The 19,876-nt window shown below is 40.6% G+C and overlaps 2 protein-coding genes across 7 annotated transcripts in view; one reads left to right on the top strand and one right to left on the bottom strand.

Moving 5' to 3' along the window:
• The window catches only part of LOC131664796 (uncharacterized), a 130,405-nt gene that overhangs the window by 107,523 nt on the left and 3,006 nt on the right, over positions 1 to 19,876 (top strand). For both annotated transcript variants that reach the window (XM_058936170.1, XM_058936171.1), the window contains 3 exons: positions 7,854 to 8,214; positions 10,709 to 11,021; positions 17,747 to 17,956. In XM_058936170.1, coding sequence (XP_058792153.1) covers positions 7,854 to 8,214; positions 10,709 to 11,021; positions 17,747 to 17,956 — 884 coding nt within the window. The remainder of the gene's footprint in view (positions 1 to 7,853; positions 8,215 to 10,708; positions 11,022 to 17,746; positions 17,957 to 19,876) is intronic.
• LOC131664797 (sphingomyelin phosphodiesterase-like) lies at positions 1,886 to 19,144 on the bottom strand. 5 transcript variants are annotated; one of them, XM_058936172.1, is made up of 10 exons: positions 18,924 to 19,144; positions 6,231 to 6,336; positions 5,978 to 6,138; positions 5,606 to 5,902; positions 4,973 to 5,365; positions 4,163 to 4,335; positions 3,735 to 4,097; positions 3,466 to 3,658; positions 3,208 to 3,392; positions 1,886 to 3,130 (listed from the first exon to the last, which is right to left on the bottom strand). In XM_058936172.1, exons 2-10 carry the CDS (start codon positions 6,307 to 6,309, stop codon positions 3,010 to 3,012), a joined length of 1,965 nt encoding a protein of 654 aa, XP_058792155.1. In that variant the 5' UTR covers positions 6,310 to 6,336; positions 18,924 to 19,144; the 3' UTR covers positions 1,886 to 3,009. The 5 variants fall into 5 exon arrangements, with proteins under 5 accessions (XP_058792155.1, XP_058792159.1, XP_058792157.1 ...); XM_058936176.1 differs by having other exon boundaries at positions 5,978 to 6,135; XM_058936174.1 differs by having other exon boundaries at positions 18,929 to 19,144.

Below are 19,876 nucleotides of genomic sequence, written 5' to 3'. Positions count from 1 at the left end.
TGAGACAGAAACGTAAAGTAAAAATTAAAATTTAACTTTTACTCGACGTGTGGCGCTAAAGTTGCGCTTAACGCTGCTTCGTTGTCTGCGCGTGGCAACAGCAGCGAGCGAAAAAAAATTATCCCCGTAAAAAAGTAAAGTCATATAAAATTAATGATACGGCCTACCATCCTCTCTGCGAAAGGGGTTTAAGGCTCGCACTCGACGCGTCAAGTCCTTCAAAAAAAATATACGAGAGAGAGAGTGAGAGCGGCGCGCGAAAGACACTTTGGATTTGAACGTGACGTTACAAGCATCCACTTGCTATTGCTTATCGTCTCTTTTCCTCCTGTCTGTGCTTCTTTCGTTTCGTCTGCTATTCATAACGTTTCTGTACCGAGGTTCTTACACTTGACACGAATTTTTAATTAATTTTATTTTAAATTAACAAATGATAGTTGCTGGTATATGTTATGTTGTAGAATCAATTATTGGTGCACTTTAAATACATGTTTCGTGAGCACATTTTACAAGGGAATATATTATACTTCAGATGCTTAAAAATTATGACATAAATAAAAGTGTTTTAATATCCCATCATTATCAAAGCATTCCAAATCAAATTCCACCGTTAAAATTACAAATGAGTAACGTAAAATGTACTATCAGTAAAAGAAGTCTTCATTTTTCATGCTTGCAAGCTTTAACTCCTAAATCAATAATTACCGAGTTAATTATAGTAAGTTAATTATTATGCGATCACATCAGCCGCCAATACTATGGTTAGGGGGGGGGGGGTAAAGAGTCGGGGAAAAACACTATAGCGAGACGAGAGAGAGAGAGAGAGAGAGAGAGAGAGAGAGAGAGAGAGAAAGACAGGGAGGGAGCGGAAGTGAGCGAGAGAGCGAAAGAGAGGAAGGACAATTTGTCCGCGAGATAGCGCAATTAAGGTTAATACAGCGAGGGCAAGAAAAGAATAAGCCGGAAAATGATTGTTCTAGAAGAGAAACAAAGCACTCGGGCTAAGATCCCATTAGCCGCGAGCAAAGTAAAGAAAAGAGGTAGGTAGGCAGAACTGCGCGCGGGGCTCAAGTTTGAGGAAATATTTGGATTGCTTATATTTTCCAAGTCGAGAGCAATGTGGAGATGGCTTTAGCTCCACTCGCTAATGCTCCTGATGTTGTTATTTAAATTAGCCGGAGTGCTCTAGCACTGCAGCCGGACTGGACGAAAGTCCGAGGCTGGCTGTGCTGTGCAGCTGCGGCGGCGAACGCCTTCAATCCGCTTAAATATTTCAATGGAGTAAAAGGAAGAGCTTTTGGTCGAGGGCTAGCACACACGTGGGAACCGTTTAGCTCGCTCTGGCGAACTACACGGCGCGGTCTACCGTATCGTCCAATGTCCATTTCAGCCCCTTACCCTCGTCCCTTGCCCGACAACTGGCGCTTAGAACTATGTTCCTCGGCTGATTTATATTGGGAATTGCGCGTCGAGCGATGGCCTGTCAAAGTATTTTACTCGCGTTTCAATAACGTGAAAGCGTCTTTCACGAAGTTGCGTCGTCGTGAATGATGGGCAAGTGAGGCTCTCGATTTCGCAGTGAATATAAGGACTTACGAGGAACGCGTTAAGGCTGATGGAGCTACGACACGACCTCGTCGCTCTTGCTGCTGCTGCTACTGCTACTGCTGCTGCTGAGGCTCTTTCACCCCTTGACAGGGGAGACGCCGGCTAGACCTACTTCCTCCACGGTGAATTGAGAATTATTAGCTGTATGAGCAACGCTTGAAAGCGCTACCGCTCGTCTAAATCTTGCTGAATGTCAGAGCGCAGATTATACCTTTTTATATAACGCCTACCAACATTTTCAAAATATTCAAGCCTCCAAAAGTATCCAGACAACCAATTTTTTATAATAAATCTACTTTATTCAAGACTTTGTATACAGCTCAAGTGAATTTCTATGGTATTACGATCATGATCAAGCTATTGGTTATGCATTCCACCAATTCTCGTTTTCATTTCGAACAACGCGTCACGAATATTTTATCAATTTCGCAATTCAAGAGAAAGGTAGAACTAATCATTTGCTCTAACATAATTAACTTATTCTGCAGCGTAACGCATTTATCCTTCGCAAACAAATTACGAAGTAACATTTTGCTTTGGAAATACCAAAGAGATCTGAAATTTCATTCGGTGTTTGCGCTGAAAAGAGATATTAACAAAGTAATTATGCAACTTGATACGTTTAAGGGCTTCAGAGGGAAGCTCTAATTGAAAAGTCTTAGCGGCCGTGTGTTTTTTTATTATAATAAAGTAGAAGAACACGGCGAGAAATTTCTGGGGGCATAAAGGGCGGGGAGAGAGAGAGATGAGTTGGTGCGGCTAGCATTTGGCTGTGCGGATTACACAGTACATAGAGAGAGAGAGAGAGAGAGAGAGAGAGAGAGAGAGAGAGAGAGAGAGAGAGAGAGAGAGAGAGAGAGAGAGAGAGGCGAAATTCAGCTGTGACTTTGAACAAGGAAAGACGTGGTCTGACTGAAACTCAAGCTGCCACTGCTTGCTGCGCGTTTAACGCCCGCGCATAGGTATACGTAAGTAGGTATACGAGTCGGCTGTCGACTCCCGGGTTTACATAGCCCCACGTATAGGTGTGCTGGCAGCGCCGCGCGTGTAATTCAGCTGGCTGTGGCAATCGAGCGCCACAGAGACCTCTCACGCTCTTCGCTCACTCTCGACTCGCGCGCCTCCGGATTTGAATAATTCGCGGCTAATTTTGCCGCGCTACTCTAATTGGCCAGCCTCCTCTTCGGTCTCTTTGCACTTCTCCTCTTACTTGCTTCACGAGCTTTATTTATTCATGGAATTATTCAAATCTTAATATTAGATTAACGAGATCCAATAAAAAATCCTCGTGCGATTCACTTCGTTTCATTAGTACGAATGGAAATCCTCATTTCTCTTTACAATCAGTTCTTAATTATACAACTTATCCTACGTCCCATCGATAATGCTTGGCAGTTTCAATCAAATGTTATAACAGAGATTTTTCTGGTCGTTGCTCCTGCCGCTCCTCAAATCGCACAGCAGTCGCCTTCGACACTCGTAGTTACATGTCGGCCTGACCGGCGAATTTCTATAGTAGTTCCTGTAATGATCGTGAACATTTTATTGAATTATGCCTATGCCGTGCTTGGACTATGGATAGGTTCAAGCCAATTATACCTGTGAAAGGTCTCAAAAAGATCCGTGTCATTCAGCATTCTTGTAATGAGATTGCTCCACTCGCTTGGATGAAGCGATGTCATATTGTAAGCCGTTTTGGCTGAGTAGGCCTTGTACCAGGCAGGCTCGCCATTGCGATTTGCTTCATCGAGATTCGTTTTCCACGTTTCGTGATCGACAATAGTCTAAAGAAACGTGAAAAAAAAACACGGTATTATTTTCCATGTCATTTTTTACTCAAGTCAAAGAGAAATGTACTCTGTTTGTCGTCGGATGGTCACCCTCCACGTAGTAAATACGATATGCTGGATTGACATTCTCCCACGGAGTGATAGAAGGTGAAATATATCCAACATTGACCGCTCGCTTCAGATTTTTGGTATCATAGAATACTTCAAATTCATCGTAATGAGTGTGGCCGAAGAATTGTGCCATTATAGTGCCCTCGTACCTATACAGAATCAGAAAATTACATTCAATCGAATTGTTGATTCTTCTATCTTTGTCAAAATAATGTCGGCATCTACCTATTAATAATATCATAGTAATTCCTAGACCAGACTTTGATACAGTCTCTTCCACCAGGAGGTACGTGTCCTATAATATGAACTTTCTCGCCATTGGTTTCGGCTTGATCGAGTTCGCGAATAAGCCAAGCGAGTACACCTGCCGGATCAGTACTGTTCTTCAGCAACCAGAAATTGTTCCTGCTACAGTAGTTGCCGTTCACTGAAAGGATTCGGAATCCAGGTTTCACTAGAACACTGTAGTAAGCCCCGTGTCTAATGGTCTCCGAGGTGTGTGACGGCAACCAACGGCTCCATTCCCTATCCAACTCGTCATAGAGCCAAGACATGTTTTTTCTTGGCGGAGCACCCTCTGCGCCAAAACTATGCGAGCATTAAATTGAATTACTTGTTAACTCGAATATTGATATTTGATTTTACGAGCTTACCTATCAACCGGACAACTCTCGTGATTTCCAATGGATGGGTAAATTGGGATATCTTTAAAGTATTTGGCCAATAGTTGTGCCGAAAATTTCATGTTCGCCAAATTGTCCTCTCTCGTTTGGTTCCATATATCGTGAGGTGGAGCATCACCAGTCCAAAGTATATAATCAACGTCCTTTGAAAATAAATGAATTTCATAATTTATAAAAGGTTGATTGTGACTCTTCAAATAAATGAAGCATTTAACATTTAAAATAACGAAATTGCGTGTTTTTCAGTGCTGCTAATGTCATTCACGTAGCTCTCCTGTACGTGTGCGCACTGTCAATTTACTTTGAAATTATATTTCACCATGTCTTTATCAATTAATTTGGCTTAATGATTCTTTCAAACCTTGCAAAAGCACAGAATGCCAGGCAGAGCCATTTTCAAAGCAAACAAGATATAATCTGGCTTTTCAGTCTTCTCAGATAACATTTGCTTTTCAAAGCATGTGCGCTTTTCTTTGTATTCTTTGTCGACCAAACATAAATTATTAATTAAACAAGTTAGAAGGATGCTTTTCGTGTCGATCGAAAATTCATCTCAGCAAAATTAATTGTGAAAGACAAGATCAGGCATTTAGAATGCTCGCGTTATTATTATTCGTTGCTGTATTTTCAGAGTACACTTCGATACTAGCGATTTGAGCCTCGTGAGGACGTTTGTGCCCGAGCGAACCGAAAGTGAAGAGCCCGCTTTAGTGTGAGATAATTTTCTCGCACATATATTTTAACTTGCTTAAAGCTTTTTCCACGCTGCAACCCACTCACCTTGTGGGTATCAGCAATATGTTTGAGAGCATTCTCAAAGAGTATCAAGGGAGTGTCGCATTTGCGGTAGTCGCCCCACTTCCCCGCGGTGACACTTTTGTCAGCTGGCTGACCGTCGACAGCTCGACAACACAGTGGCTCATCGCAGTCGACGTTAGCACCCTCCAGGTAGTGAGGATCATAATGAGTATCAGAGATCTGTATGACCTTGAGCACCGGTACATTCTCAAGAGGCGGGCTGGATGGATACTCGGTTAACTTTTCCTTTGATGGGAATGTAACCTTCCATTCGTGACGGTCGTCTTCGCCATTCAAACACGCGTCGTTTAAATAAAAACTGCAGATTTGTGCTGGCCTCATCGGTGATTCTTTAACTGCTTGGACCACATCGATCTTAAAAGAGATATATATAGATTTATAAATTTTTTTCTTTTCTAAATTGATATAATATTTTGAAATGATCGAATCGACGGAAATATTGGTGTCTGATAAGAAAAACGTATTTTATCGTATTCTGATATGACGATAATTCTATGCTATTTGTTTTTTCTGCATTTAAAAAATTTCAAGAATTGTTTTTATCAAAGATGGAGTTGAATGTAATAATAAGTTGAGTGGAAAACAAGAACTTACGGCAATGAGATTCATTACTCCCGCGCAAACTCTCTCTGTTTGAATTTTGAGGATGACACAGCTGATAGTTAACATTTTTAAAACGTCTTCCTCGCTTTTGCCAGCTTTGAGCATGAATCGTCCCAAGTTCACAAGAAACTTACATGCCACACATGTAGCTGCGCTCGTCGTGGACGTTTTAATTTCTTGAGTTACACGCGCTACGTCAATCGTCTTACCGACCATCATCACCCATGCCTCAGTGTTTCCTCTCATTAAAGCTTGATTCATGTCTTCCAGCCATAGTGTATAATTCATCTGTTTGCCCATAACGGTAATGATAAATATTTATAGTTGCGTATAAAATATGAAAATATCGTTTTTGGTACGTACGTTTAGTAGCCAATCTGGGTCAACAGCGTCGGCAATCGGCCCCAAAATATTTGGGGAAATGTCGTGGAGCTTATCATTGATATTATTTTTTGCATTATTTATATCAGTAGCTATACCCGTTATTTTGTTAGCAACATAATCTTTAGTTTTTTTTATACCTGCTGAATGTTATCGAAATATAAATTTTACCATTATCGTTATTTTTATTGAACTATATGTTCATTAAATACATTACTAATAATATTGAAATTACCCAAGACTTCTTGTTCGGAAGCCGCGACACAGCATAAGATTATCAATAGCTTGCCCGCCATCCATTGCTTAGTCAACATCGTAACTTATTTTTTATAAACAGATTTCTGAAACAAAAATTGTTATGTTTCAAAGTTTATTTCATAAACTTTTGCTTTGTATAGAACGTTCACAATTACATCGAAATATTACATTTGGCTATTTGATTATGAAATAAACCAGCTTTAAAGTATCCAAACATTATTTCTTCAACTAACTATAATATGATTATTGATCTTATATAATATTTTATCAAATAAGAAACACTGTTTGAAAAAGTAATAGTGTCATAATATGTATTTGAATATTGATAGAATCAATGCATAATTAAAAAAATTTTGCGATATTAGTATTTTTTTTTGTTGCGAATTGTTTAATACTAAAAAAAGGAATAAACAAAATGGACTTTTTTACTTAACTGTCCATTAAATTGTATATTTTACCAAAAATAATGCTCAATTGTACAAAAATCACTGTAGTGGTTATTCGATGTAACTATAACAATATTTTGTATAACATGCGGATTATCGAGTACCAAACCTTTTTAAATATGCGGAGATTAGAAAAATAAGTGGACTCTATATGAGATTAACATTTCTGAAGGTATTCTTGTTTATTTTGTTATTTTATCAAATATATCTTATCAGTATTACCTATTCAATTCAAGTATTCAATTAGAAATAACTAATTAGAGCTAACTAATTAAGAAAATACTATAGAAAACTCACATTCTTTTGGTTAACAGCGATGTTCGTTACTTTTCATAGAATTGTTACTGTCTCACTGATAAATTAGCAAAGCTTTGATAAAATTCTGATGGGTATTTATACTTTTAAGATGTGGAAAAAATACAGCTGTGTTAACATGACATTTTATTAGCTTTATGTACGCGATAATAAAAGGTAACCATAATTCGTTTATATTGTAGATTTAACCTTGCAATTCTCCTAACGCTTCATTCTATATTTGACCTTCTGATTATTGCAGTGATATGCAACGAAAGTTTAATTAAGCTTACTTAGATTTATTTTAATTTATTAAACATTCTTTTTCATGATCACTACATTGATACAAAAGTATGCTCAGTTGAAGTGTACAAATTGTTTGACTATTCTTTTTTAATTGAAAAAAAAAATATTAATTTGAAAATATTTTTTAATACGATTATGACACGACACATAGCAGTTATTAAAAAACAAACGAAATAATCAATTTACGCATCGAATTATTTAACTTAAATAAAATAAAATTTAGACAATCTATTTTATGCATTATAGTGCGTTTATAATGTGATTTTACGTTATTTACAATATTGCGTACTTCAATTAGAACTCGAATGTAATATATGATGTTGGAGAACATACAATACTTTCAATTCAGTGTAAACATTTAAGGAAAATAATAAGCGCCAGAGATAAAGCTAACTATTGAGTATGAATTGACTGCCCACTATTAAAAAAACTGGAATGTTTACTTTAAAAGATAAATTAAGTTGAAACATTTTTATATACAAACAGTTAAGCATCGTAAATAATGCTTAAAAGGATTCGTAGAATTGATGGGAAATATGATTTTCTCCTTGAAGGATCTGGATCAGGATCAGGAAGCAGTGGCTGTGCATCCAGTACCCTGGGCAGTTTACCAACGAGTAGTCGCTGTTACTCGTCTTTGCCTCGCGGTGCCTTGGCAGCATACGGTGGTTCGAATCGGCCAGCCACCCTGCCGCGACTACCACTAAGTTTGGGTACACCGAGCAGCGGCAACAGCAGCAACAATGGCACCCTACCAAGCAGTAGTAGCAGCAACAATGGCGAACGCGATGCCAGTAGCAAACGCAACAGTGACAGTGTACTTTGCCATCGATTGCCTACGTTACACCCTCCACCGGCTTGTGACATCGTTAGTCATCATAGTAGCGGATTTCACGAGATCTTTAGTGCTATTAGGTCAGTATTTTACCTAGTGTTTACATTTAAGCAATTAATTTTTAATACCTGCAAATATTTTATCAATTTATCTATTTTCTACGTCAATCTCTAAGTTTGAGCAATCGATTGACTGAAATTTATTACTGAACTTCTACATTTAGTAGTTTTAGTTCAATAATATCGATGTTTTTTCAGACGAATCGCTAACTGAGAAATTACACACCAAAAGTTTCCACTAGATTACCTTTCGCGGCCAACTTGGAGAAAATGTTTTTCTGTCTTTTATTTTGTACGTCGAATAACTTTTGTACGCCTTTTGTTTTTAAAAGTGATATGTAAATATCAAAATATTTTTTTAAAACTGACACGCGTAATTTCGTTATATGCAAATAACGAATGCTTATTGTTGCGTTCTTTAAACTTTAATAACTTTGGTTTTCTTTTATTTTTAACTGAGAATAAATTTACAATTTCATTTAGTGATGTTATGTGATATTAAAAAAAATTTACTTTATAAGTCGTTTGGAAAAATGTCATTAGATATAATAATATTTAAGCTCGTATAAAATAATATTGAAATTAAAAATCAACATTGCTCTTCATTAAAAGTTTCAAAATAAATGTCTGAAATTAAGTAAACCTTTGCATAAATTATTATACATCTAGCGAAAGTATTTAACTGTAAACTTTTAGTACTGGGCTAAATGTTACACAGAAAGTTCGTCTCAAGTAACTTCATCCATCTAAGACTATGAATATTTATCTTTCGCAATAATACGTGAGCTTAAGAAAAGTAATTTTTCCAGTTAGCAAATAAAACAAAACTATCTACTATTTTTTCCAACGGTAAGTGGAAACACTGTGAACGCAGTGTTTGAGAAAGTAAAATATTCCGCTAGCCAAATACTTCTTCGTTCGTGTAAAATCGAGAGTACTTGTAAAAATATAAAGAATATCATAACTATTTTGATTATTTAAAAGGAACGCCTCTTTTACGCGATAATATATAGGTATTTCACATTTAGAGTACATTGAATTTTAATGGGCATTGAAGGTACTATATAATGCAAGAGGTGTCACGAATGCATGGAATTTTTAATACTCTAGCATGTAAAGCGTAACTCCTCATTTACATACATCTTGTTAGCTATGCGGATGAGTCGCGAACGTGCACTTGAATGCTTATCAAAGACAACCTTATCGTGCTCTCAGCACCCTGCTGTAAATACATGTATCTTATGCTCGTACAGCTTGTCATCTTGAAGACTGTAGCAGAAGCTAATATACGAACTAGTGAATATACCAAAACAGTCTCTTTGGCATGCACTAATTCAAATTACAAACTAAACCAAGTAAAATCCATTGCATAACTCAGCAAACACTACTGCTCTAAAGATTCTTTCAACCCAGTCGCTTTCTGAATCAGCTCGCTTTATTTGCAATTGAGGCAAAAATATAATATATTTATTAAGTTTGACTTTCGAGAAGCTAGTATACCAATTCACGGGATGGCAAAACAAGAATAGGAGAAACTCGTAAGCGAGAAAGTGAACGTTCACAAGAGAATGGAGCAGATGATATTTATGCGTGCGAAGCTCGCTCGCGCTATCTCTATAGTCGAAGTGTGTCTCCTGAGTAGACTTGTGAAAGGGTTTTCGAGAAAACACAGAGAGAGAGAGAGAGAGAGAGAGAGAGAGAGATGGAAAAAACGAAACCGAGGCATTGTTTGGCCCTTAGCGCGCAGAGTAAATGCGCAAGGTCGAGTGCGATTCTTATAGTCCAGCTGTTTCGGGATATCTCTACCTCTCGTGCGATCGCCGCAGCGTATAGGTACGGGCAACAATGCTTCGCCCTATACCGCTTACGAGCTTTACGAGTCCATCGGGCTTAGCTTATCCTCCTAGCGCATTCATGGCATCTGTTCGGTATTTTTCTTGGCTCGTTTTGGCCTTCGTCGCGACCGTACCGAATGGAAAACCAAGCTCGCGAGCCAATACGGCACACGTGTTTCCGCCGTGTCTCGAAAATATGCATCTGCAGATCGACTGCAAATTAGGTGATCGATAGGTCGACGGTTGGACAGTAATTAAACTTTCTATATCCGGCGCAATTGAATTAGCTAATGCGATAGAGCATCCGCTTGTTTACTAATAATCCATCGTACCGAAAACTCCAACGCCAATACGCACGGTAAATACATATAAGTAATCATCATGCGGATAATAACATCGTATTATATGATTATCCTGGTATGTTGGAATTGGATGCGGTGCGATACACAAATTCGCCATAATGGACTATTATTAACGAGTAGTTATTATCTAGAGCATTCGACGCTTCAATTATCTATGAATACGGTTTAAATTCAATAAGTATTTTTAAATGCAGATGTATATGAGAAAAGAAGATTTTCAGGGTAAAAACAAAGTGTAATGATTACACGTTTCAGTCAGTCACTGCTCACAGTAGAACAGCTTGCCCGTGCGAACGTTGAATAAAATATGGTTTACAGAGAACCAAACTGCAAGCTGCGCTCGCTGAACGTAAGCAAGTGTCTGCTGGGCGGCTTGGACGCCGCTTGCCTTGCCGAGACGATAAGACGCGCACGTAACCTCGACGCAGTTCGAGCGGCCGGAGCTTCAAGACCTGCCGACGTCATACCTTTGGTGGTCGCCCTCGCCGAAGCCCCCTGTTTGCAGCTACTCGATCTCGCTAGTCCACGTCTCGCCCTCGACGATCATCCCTGTAGATTATTGTGCCACGCTCTTGCCAGAAATTCCACGCTCAGGCTGCTCAGCCTCGAAGGCTGGACCTTCAGGATCGAGGTAAGTTTCCGATCTCATTTTAGGATAGAACAATGATGAGCTTTTACGACATGGAATCGCGATGTAGCCTCGTAAACTTTACGTGCGCAGACAATGTTGAATATAACTTCATGAATTTGAATCCCAAACGCTTAGCTTTTACATTTCATTCACTCGAAGCAATAAAAAAAAGTCTCTGGTATCTTCACTTTATGAAATCATAAATTCGATCGTGACGTATATATATATATATTTTCGATCCTTATGAGAGGCCAGGCTATGCTGCCGTGATTTCTCAGTAGAGTGCAGACGTAATGATACGATGCGCGCGGGAATAATAACGAAGTGCGTACGTGCGCGCGATTCGCTTGAAAATGCGATTCGATGAACTAAATTGACGAGCTTGAGTATCAGCGTGGATAAAGCTCGTCGCGGTCGGACAGGTAAAGTTGAAAAGAGTCCAAGTGCTGTAAAAGCCATTTAAGGCATTAAGAGGTACAGTTTGGGACCAGCGACGACAACGTAGACACTTGGATTAAGATACGTACAAGGATAGTCATGCCGGGCGGGCTCTCTCGATAAACTCGCTCGACGTTGCTCGTGTATTACCGATAAATTAGAGCCAAACTACTTTGCTCCCGCCAGCGCCCTCGCCTGATTAACGGTAATCGGCCTTTGCGCAAAAGCATGCCCCCCCCCCCCCCTCCCCTCCCGCCACTAATTAGACCCACAGCTCTCGCTACTCTACGCGAACCTCAGTCCTTAACTCTCAACCTTTTTATTCGTCAATCTTTTCCACTGTCTTCGCACTTTTACATTGCCTTTCGTTTTACCGTTCTTTAGCCCGAAGCTTCGTTAAAGCTCGCGCGCACTCTATCGATCGATTTATATCGAATTCGAACGTTCATATTTATTCATTCATTTATTTTTAACGAAGTTGTCGTGTTCTCCGACCAAGGATTGCGCGAAGAAAACGCGAATACAATGTTCTAACTTGAAATAATGAGTAATTAGCTGACAGTTACTTGAGCATAGTGCCGCGAGTTTACTTACACGCCTATGGGTCGGCCACAAACGCATATCGCGCCAGCGCGTGCGGGTTATGTGCTCTTGCACAGTGTACATATACGGTCTGCACACAACAGGTGTACGCGATGCACGCTCCGTGGCGGTTCGCATTCATGCATGTGTAAAGGGAGCCAAGAGAGAGAGAGAGAGAGAGAGAGAGAGACAAGAGAGAAGGTGCCCCGACAAATTATTTATAAGGATGGAAATTTTCCGGCTCTTTCATTCCTCGCGAGCTATTTTCGCAAAACTCGACGCCCAGAGTCGCATACCTAATCGCGTCGTTTTTTTTTCCTTTATGACTTAATTCGTCTTATCTGCCTCGGTCATGTTTCATCGACCGCTACTTAAAATTTCTATGTGCGCCCACTCCATCTGGAAGAATAAACTTCATATATCTCCTGTTTACGTACATTTACTAAAGATTTACTAATAATTACTAAAAATGCCGCAGTATTCGATTGAGAAAGACTGCCTCATAAAGTTATTTATAGATGTCGCTGAAACAATCTCAGCGATACAAATTCTATGACAAGTATTATTGCTCCAAATACATCAAATCTACTCGAAATGATTTTTCATAAACTAATTGCAAACCGTGAAGTATATAACGGTTCTGCATTCGGTCGAAATTGTTATACAACAACGTGTTTTTTAAAATGTGATTTTATCATATTTTCAAACTCTGACCCCGAAGCCGACGAAACTTGTTGGCCTCGGGGCAAAGATCGCAAAAACACGGCAAGAAACCTGGTAAAAGGCAACGGGATAAAAAAGAAAATTACTGCATTGCACTTTATTGTATGGACTTGAAAATCCGAGGGTTGAGAACGTAAGGTAGCCGTGATTTTCACATAAAAGCCCACCTTTGTCGTGCCTTTCATCGTCAATGGTATTGCAAAATTTACGAGCACTTCTTCTATCTCTTCATTTTTCTTCTTCCTCTTTTATCGCGCTTCCAGCAACTATATTTTATAGGCTAGGTACTTTAAACGATGCAAAATGTCGATACACAGAATAAGGTGTATAAGGGTATCGATATAACGGTATCGGCCAAGACTAGACTATATAATTTGAGAAGGAAGATGAATTTGCACATGAATTTAAAATATTCTCATTTTCGTCGATATCGGCGAAGGGGAGTTTTTACAGCATTTTTTATAGCTTAAAAGTCTCGCTGGCCACTTAGATGAAATGAAATCACGCGCGCGTATCTTGACGACTTTACTCGCGAACGGCCAATCTGCGGAAAGCCGACGTATAGATGCGCACGTCGGCGGGACAGGATCTGAAAATTGACGTGCTTGCGTGTGGAAAATACAAAGATATGGGGCGACATCGTACGCCCGCACAAATCTCTGAAATTTCCGACAGTCGCATTTAATCTCGCGTTTCCCCAATGATCCGCCATGCCTAAGCATAAACTCGCGCTCGATGTAAATTGGCAAGTGTGGGCGCTATGTCTGTAATATTATACGTCATGCCGAAGTCGCTCAACTGCGATCCGAGATCCGAACGCCTCACCGACGTGTCATATCCTCCGGTCCAATCATTTTTTACTCTGTTCCGACTGTTTGCCTCCATTCTGTTGATTTGACCACTAAAGTGTCTAGATGACATTAAATTACGAATAATCGGCTCAAAGTTATCCTACAGGGAATGATGAATATAGCGGAAACCTAGAGCGTTGGTTTTTCTCGATCTTCTCTACTAAATCGGCTTTTTACTAGATATTGTAAGCTGATAAATATGTATAACATCTCAAAGGCACATTTTTGTATCAATATCGAAGACGAATTTAATTTAATGGAAATAGTATCATATAAATATTATTGAGTTAGAATTTAAAAGAATCTAATCAGATTAGAAGTTTCAGATTGAATCTCTGGTATCAAGTTGAAACATCGGAAAGGAATCAAGATAAAAAGAAAGTTAAATTGAATTCCAATAACGAAAGTGTCATCATATTACTATCGTTATTAATTAAAGTTTTGGGAAACTGTTATCAAGTTTTATTTTATCAGTTGTCGATGCAATAAAAGAAAAAAAAACTACGTCACGTACGTAGCGACGAGCGAGTTTATCGATAGTTCATTTATTTTTGCGTTTGCTTTAATTTTTTCAAGTTCGTGCGTCGACATAAACTGCATTTTTTGTTCTGCCATGACGACGATCGATGCGCAGTAATAAATTACAATGGCACGTTCTAGCTGGCAAATGCGTTTGACTTGTTTTATTTTGTGCGTCATCGGTCGCGCTCCGCTGCCATTTGCCAATTTCCCGCCATTCGGAAAACTTCGACGCTTGAGCGTGTTTCGCATTTCGCCTCCCAAGCTTCGGTTGTTATTTTTTGGAGAAGCGACGACCGTGCAAAAACTTGCACGTGTTTGCGCCATGGTTAACGCTAGCGCGTGGCTAAGCTAAATTGATGACTCGTTGCAAGAACGTTGTTAACGTGGATTGCCGTGCCTTATTAGAATTTTAGTATCCGTTGAGAGATTTTTATTCCTTTGATTTCAGTCGGTTATTCTGTTCATGAGTAATTTTGTTTTGTCGAATATTGGGTTTAGAAATTACAATTGCAACAGTTTCAAGTCGTTAAGTTACATTCGATATCGTTAAAAGCTAAAAAAGAAATGCAATCGCAATTTATCTGAAAATCTAAAAAATGCTCGTGATGTATAGCGAAGCCATGAAATTAAAAAACGATGTCCGGATCGAGTACCTTTGAGAGGACGTATAGACTATGAATAATTTTATGCATTTTTCATTCACCACAATAGGAATCGAGGGGTCCCGCGTCGAAAAATCCAATGGCATAGCATAACGGATAGAATGCACGAGATAGCCGTAGCTTGTTACTGGCCGTTATAATACGTAAAGGGGTATATCTATCGAGGGCAGCGAACCCTTTTCCGGATTGGTTGTACGCGGGACCCGGAGCCAAATAAATGAAGTCTGGGCTTGCACTTTTGCTGCAATACATCTAGCCGGCGAGCGAGCGACGCTGGACTTATTGTGCGCATAATCCGGATGCCCCGAGTCTCGAGCGCGTCCACCTTTTCGCAACTGCAATAATTCTTCCGGCGGCGGGTGCATTCATCCCTTGGACGTGGCAGTAATCAGCGCACCGTGTGTAACTCGCCGAGCAACTTGCTCCCGCGCCTCCTGTCCCTTGTTTTTCTTTTTTTTTTCCGCTCGCTCTTTCCTTTCTTCCTCCGAGTAAACTTCTCACTTCCTCGCTTCGACCTTATTTTCAAAGTTTTATATTGCCGTGAGCGTACTGTGGGCGACGCCGGAAATCCTTATTAATTCTGAGGGATTCTCTCTCCTCCTCTCTTTTCTTTATTTTTTTTCGCTTGCCCGACCCTATTTAAACTGGATTATTCTTGCTTGTCCCCCCGGCGCCAAAGGGCCACATCAAGCAGTGAAGCAGTCGCCAAATTAAAAAATTCCGCGAGTCCGCTTGGTTAAAGAACAGATTCATACTTAATTAAGAGCGACATTTTCGTAATGAAATACTCTTTGCCTCGCCCTCTGCGAGCAAAGCGCGTGTCGCACTCGGTGAAAGTGCAACATTGCCAGAGGGGCGCGAGACGCGCTTATGCGCACGTGTAGAAGGATGTGTTACGTATGCCACATTGGCCACGTTGAAATTTCGCGGCGTCCCGGATTCTTCGCTTTGACTCAAAAGCTTTTCGTCCGTTAGCTGATAACTTATCTTGTACGTAGAACGAGTCGCGTGTGTGCGCGCGCGCGCGCGCGTGTGTACTTGCGGCCTTTGCCCTTTACACGTTAGCACGGCATTTTTTTCTCTCGAGGGCTTTCGCTTGAATAACGCTTACAGCTATCGAGTTAATTTCCGCCTCGATAAGGATCTTCTCGACAGCGCCGTATACTCGCCGTATACTCGAATTTTATGTCGAATGCTCGCGACGAAGATACCAATCAAATCGTTATACACGCGTGCTTATCGCTTGTTCAATTCGCTTAACTGTTTACTTCAGATGCTCTATTCATTACTACTTTTTAATTAACTTCTTTTCATTCGAATTTGCGATTCAAGTGTGATAATGTCAACAGAGGGCTATTCGACGAACACCTTGCATAAAATATCCATCATCTCGAGCACGGAATTAACCAATGGAATCTCGCGAACAGAGGCTAAATTAGCATTTTCACGATGTTTCGACGTCGCTGTTGTTACGACTCTTCCGGTCGGCTGATTCCCAGCTACAAACAAACGATCGCGTATCCCCAATGGAGCAGTATTCTATATAATGTCTCGAGGTTAAGTTGGCCGCGCAAAAATCAACACTGCCGGCGCAATCATTATAAAGCCACGCGAGCTCGAGAGAGCGAGAGAGAGAGAGAGAGAGAGAGAGAGAGAGAGAGAGAGAGAGAGAGAGAGAGAGAGCGCTTATCCAGGTGGATAGTGCACGCGTAACGAGGTGCGAGCTTGCTGTATCCACGAGGCTTAGTTTTCCATTAAAGCTTCATCATTTGCTTTCGCCACTGTGCGCGAATACTACCTGTACCTCGGTCGACTCCCTTTTGCTCCACGTATACACCCTCAATGCGAAAAGTTCATAACGCCGCCTCGAGAGCTTCGCCGTGCTCTCGGCAATTTTCCCGCGTCAAAGATTTTACGCGCCGCTCCCGCGCTCGCTATCTCCGAAAATGTTGATTAAAAATAAAAAAAAAAAACTGTTTTTTTTTCCGTTTTTTGAAAAATTGCTCCTTTTTTTATTTGTTTACTTGCTTAATTCGCGCGGGATTGATCGAGTTGAATTTTTCGCTTATTCGTGCACACGGTATACTATATTTGTTGAGCGTCGCCAGAATGAAACTATTTGTTTTCTTTGGAGATATACAGAAACGAGATCTTTAATTTGGATTTTGGAATTGCGCGTTAGGGATATCGAATTCCAAAGAGCGGTGCCTTTATTTAAACACCGAAGGTTTGTTTGCTTTCGCGGATGAACAAAAGTCGAAGAGAGAGCCGATAAAGCGTACGAAAGGAGAACAATTCTTTGTAATCCCACGTGTAATACCATGAAACAATTGAAAGAGAAAGGGTCTCCGGGCGTAGCGCGCGCACGAGATAGTCGGCGTAAGGTAAAAGAAAAGCGATTGAAAGTAAGAAATCACATTAAACAAAACGAATAGCCGCCTGGGATAAGAAAAGGGATAAGAGACAGCGTCCTGTCCTTTCTCCTCCAAATACCCAGACGGCAGCGAGGGACTCTCTGTCTCTCGCACAGGAAAGAAGAAATCAAGGATCTCGCGTCTTTCCAGACAAATTCGATTTCGCGAGACACGTTCTCAATTTCAATTGCCTTCTCGCGCGCGCAAGCACGCCTCGATCCTGCACTTCGGCCCACCCCCTGCCTTCTCGGAGAAAATAAACCACGACGAAATCTCTTAGTTCCCACCTCTTGTGACTTCGTGTCGCCGACTTCGGCGCCCACAATGCATTAGCCGCGCAATGTTCGAAAAATGTCTTCGTCGCAACGCGTCGTTTTTCCTTTTTCCACGAGCTTTCGTTGCCTCGTCGCACCTGACCTTCGCGGAGGGCTACGATTTTTCCTCTTTCTCCACTTCGAAAACGGTGTTCCCCAAAGTCAATTTACCAGCTGCCATGCCCGCTGAAAACTAAAGAGGACATTGCCGTTCCACAGGAGTCGGAGACGCTGTCGGTGTTCTCGGAGCTGTTGCGCTGCACGAACGTGCGCGAGCTGAGCCTATGCAACGCCCGCCTGCACCTGGCCGTCCACGAAGGACCGGTATCACGGCTGGGTCGACGCGACGACGCCGGAGCCGAGTTGCTGAGGGCCGCGGCGCCGCCCGCATGTCCCGACGTCGTTTTCCTACGACTGGCTGGCTTTCAGGTAATGTTCTACTTCCGAGCTCTCGCGGCGAGGCTCCGGACGTTGCCAGCGATCATTTTTCGGTACGAATGCGCGCGCAGCGCGCGAAAGTAGACGCTTGCCACGTATACCAAGTTTCGAATTTCGCGCGAGTACTTAGAAGTTTACAGCTCGCGAGATATAATTTGCAATTCGAACTTTCAAGTGCCCCTTGCGCGGCTTCTCTCCTCGACGTTCAAATGTCAACGGTTCCACACTCGAACTTAACGCTCTGCTCTTGCTTAAATTAAACAAGAAACTTTAGTTTAGTTGAACCTCGGCTTCCAGTACGATAACGAGATTCAAAACAATCTAAATGACGAACTTTATGGCTTGCCGCGACAATAGGCATTTTATACGAAATTAGCATTACACTGGTGCCAAGTAAGAAACAATACCGTGCTATCGAATATCATCGTCTGTTCGATGAATTTCGGTAGTCGAGAATACGCGCGTTTAATTTCACTAACTTCCTTCGCTTTCACGTATTTAATATCAAGATGACGTACAAGAATTTCCATATAAATTACATTTTATTCAATGTTAAATTCGATTGTACTACTTATAGAGATAGAAACGCATAATCTAAGCTGCACAAGATTTTCTATTGCTAAAACATTACGATTAAATAATCTGCTTGACGTAACAGTAAACAAGTTGTAATCGCCGACAGGAGCAAGCCGTCAGACTTTTAATCTTTGTAAAATTATAGTGTAAATAGCAATAATTTAGTGAACAAATGAGTTGATTTCTCGGACGAAAACGAACAATACGATAAGAATATAAAATCCTGTAAAACAATCGAGAATCTCTGTTTTTATTTTGTTTTACTCGTGAAAATGTAAAAATTGTACATAAAGCCGTTTATTGTTATAATAAACGTTTTTACAGTAATAAGTTGCTTCCGTGAAACGGATTATCGATAGCTACATTTTCAAAGAGGATTTACGTTACTATGAGTAGCTGCGAGCTGCCAACTTGCTCGACGTTTCTGTACTGCTCTGCTACTTCCAAATCCGTTGCATGCAAACAGCGTATACACGTATTCGTATAAAACAGTGTGAATTTGACTGCAGCTCGGTCGATGCGTCCGACGCCAAGTAACACTTTGCGGCTACACGCACGGGGTAAGCCTCGCGACTAAGAATTGGGCCATCGAACGACTAATGTGAAGCGTTTCGTTTCGACGACGACTGATATGTGCGCCCCTCTCCGATCGCACGTATTGCCGGATCTCGGCGTCCGTCAAAACATATGGAATCATAAAAAATTCTCGATGCGTTCAACCACCAAAATTCATGGCTACATATACGTACAATCGCGACAGTACGCGCATACATTATGCAACTGGATTTACCCGGATCTCGGTGCAATTTGCGATTTTCAACCTCGTGCTCAAGATGTCCTTGTCCTTATACGGCAGCGATTGTAAATTATAGTATCAAGTTTAGTGAATACTATAGTTTTACGAACAAACTTTCTTGAAAACTTTTACGAGTAGTTTGCCGTTCATCTAACGACTGACTCACGGTCGTTTTCAAAAACTAGAGAAAAAAAACAGTTCGTAAGAGTTCGACAATTTTATTGATTGTAATCGTGTGTACAGTTAGTCCGAATACTGTTATCAAATTGAGTAATTAATATTACATATAATTGATAAGAATAAACACGTGTCCCGACAACACTACCTGGATTTTTTATATCTAATAAAAATCGATTCAACTCGTTGTAAAATTTATCCGATTATCGATAAAAGCAGACGCAGATTACACCATTGATTTGTCACAAAGACATTGGAATTTCGTCGCTATGAAACTTCAAACTTCTATTGAATCATGTCGCGTTATGAAATCAGTAATGATCGTAGCAATCACATAAAATTCCGTATATCGTTGCAGTTCG

This window comes from Phymastichus coffea, unplaced genomic scaffold, assembly GCF_024137745.1.
Source record: "Phymastichus coffea isolate CEN01 unplaced genomic scaffold, Cenicafe_Pcof_1.1 PCOF00045, whole genome shotgun sequence".
Taxonomy (NCBI): domain Eukaryota; kingdom Metazoa; phylum Arthropoda; class Insecta; order Hymenoptera; family Eulophidae; genus Phymastichus; species Phymastichus coffea.
Note: the sequence above shows the minus strand (reverse complement) of the source record. Positions and strands in the feature narration are given on the sequence as shown.

Coding starts and splice junctions, on each gene's coding strand:
- LOC131664797 (XM_058936172.1), bottom strand. CDS start 6,309: ATGTTGACTAAGCAATGGATGGCGGGCAAGCTATTGATAATCTTATGC. Junction 6,139..6,230: donor TTCCGAACAAGAAGTCTTGG/GTAATTTCAATA, acceptor GATAACATTCAG/CAGGTATAAAAAAAACTAAA. Junction 3,659..3,734: donor TACTATGATATTATTAATAG/GTAGATGCCGAC, acceptor GATTCTGTATAG/GTACGAGGGCACTATAATGG.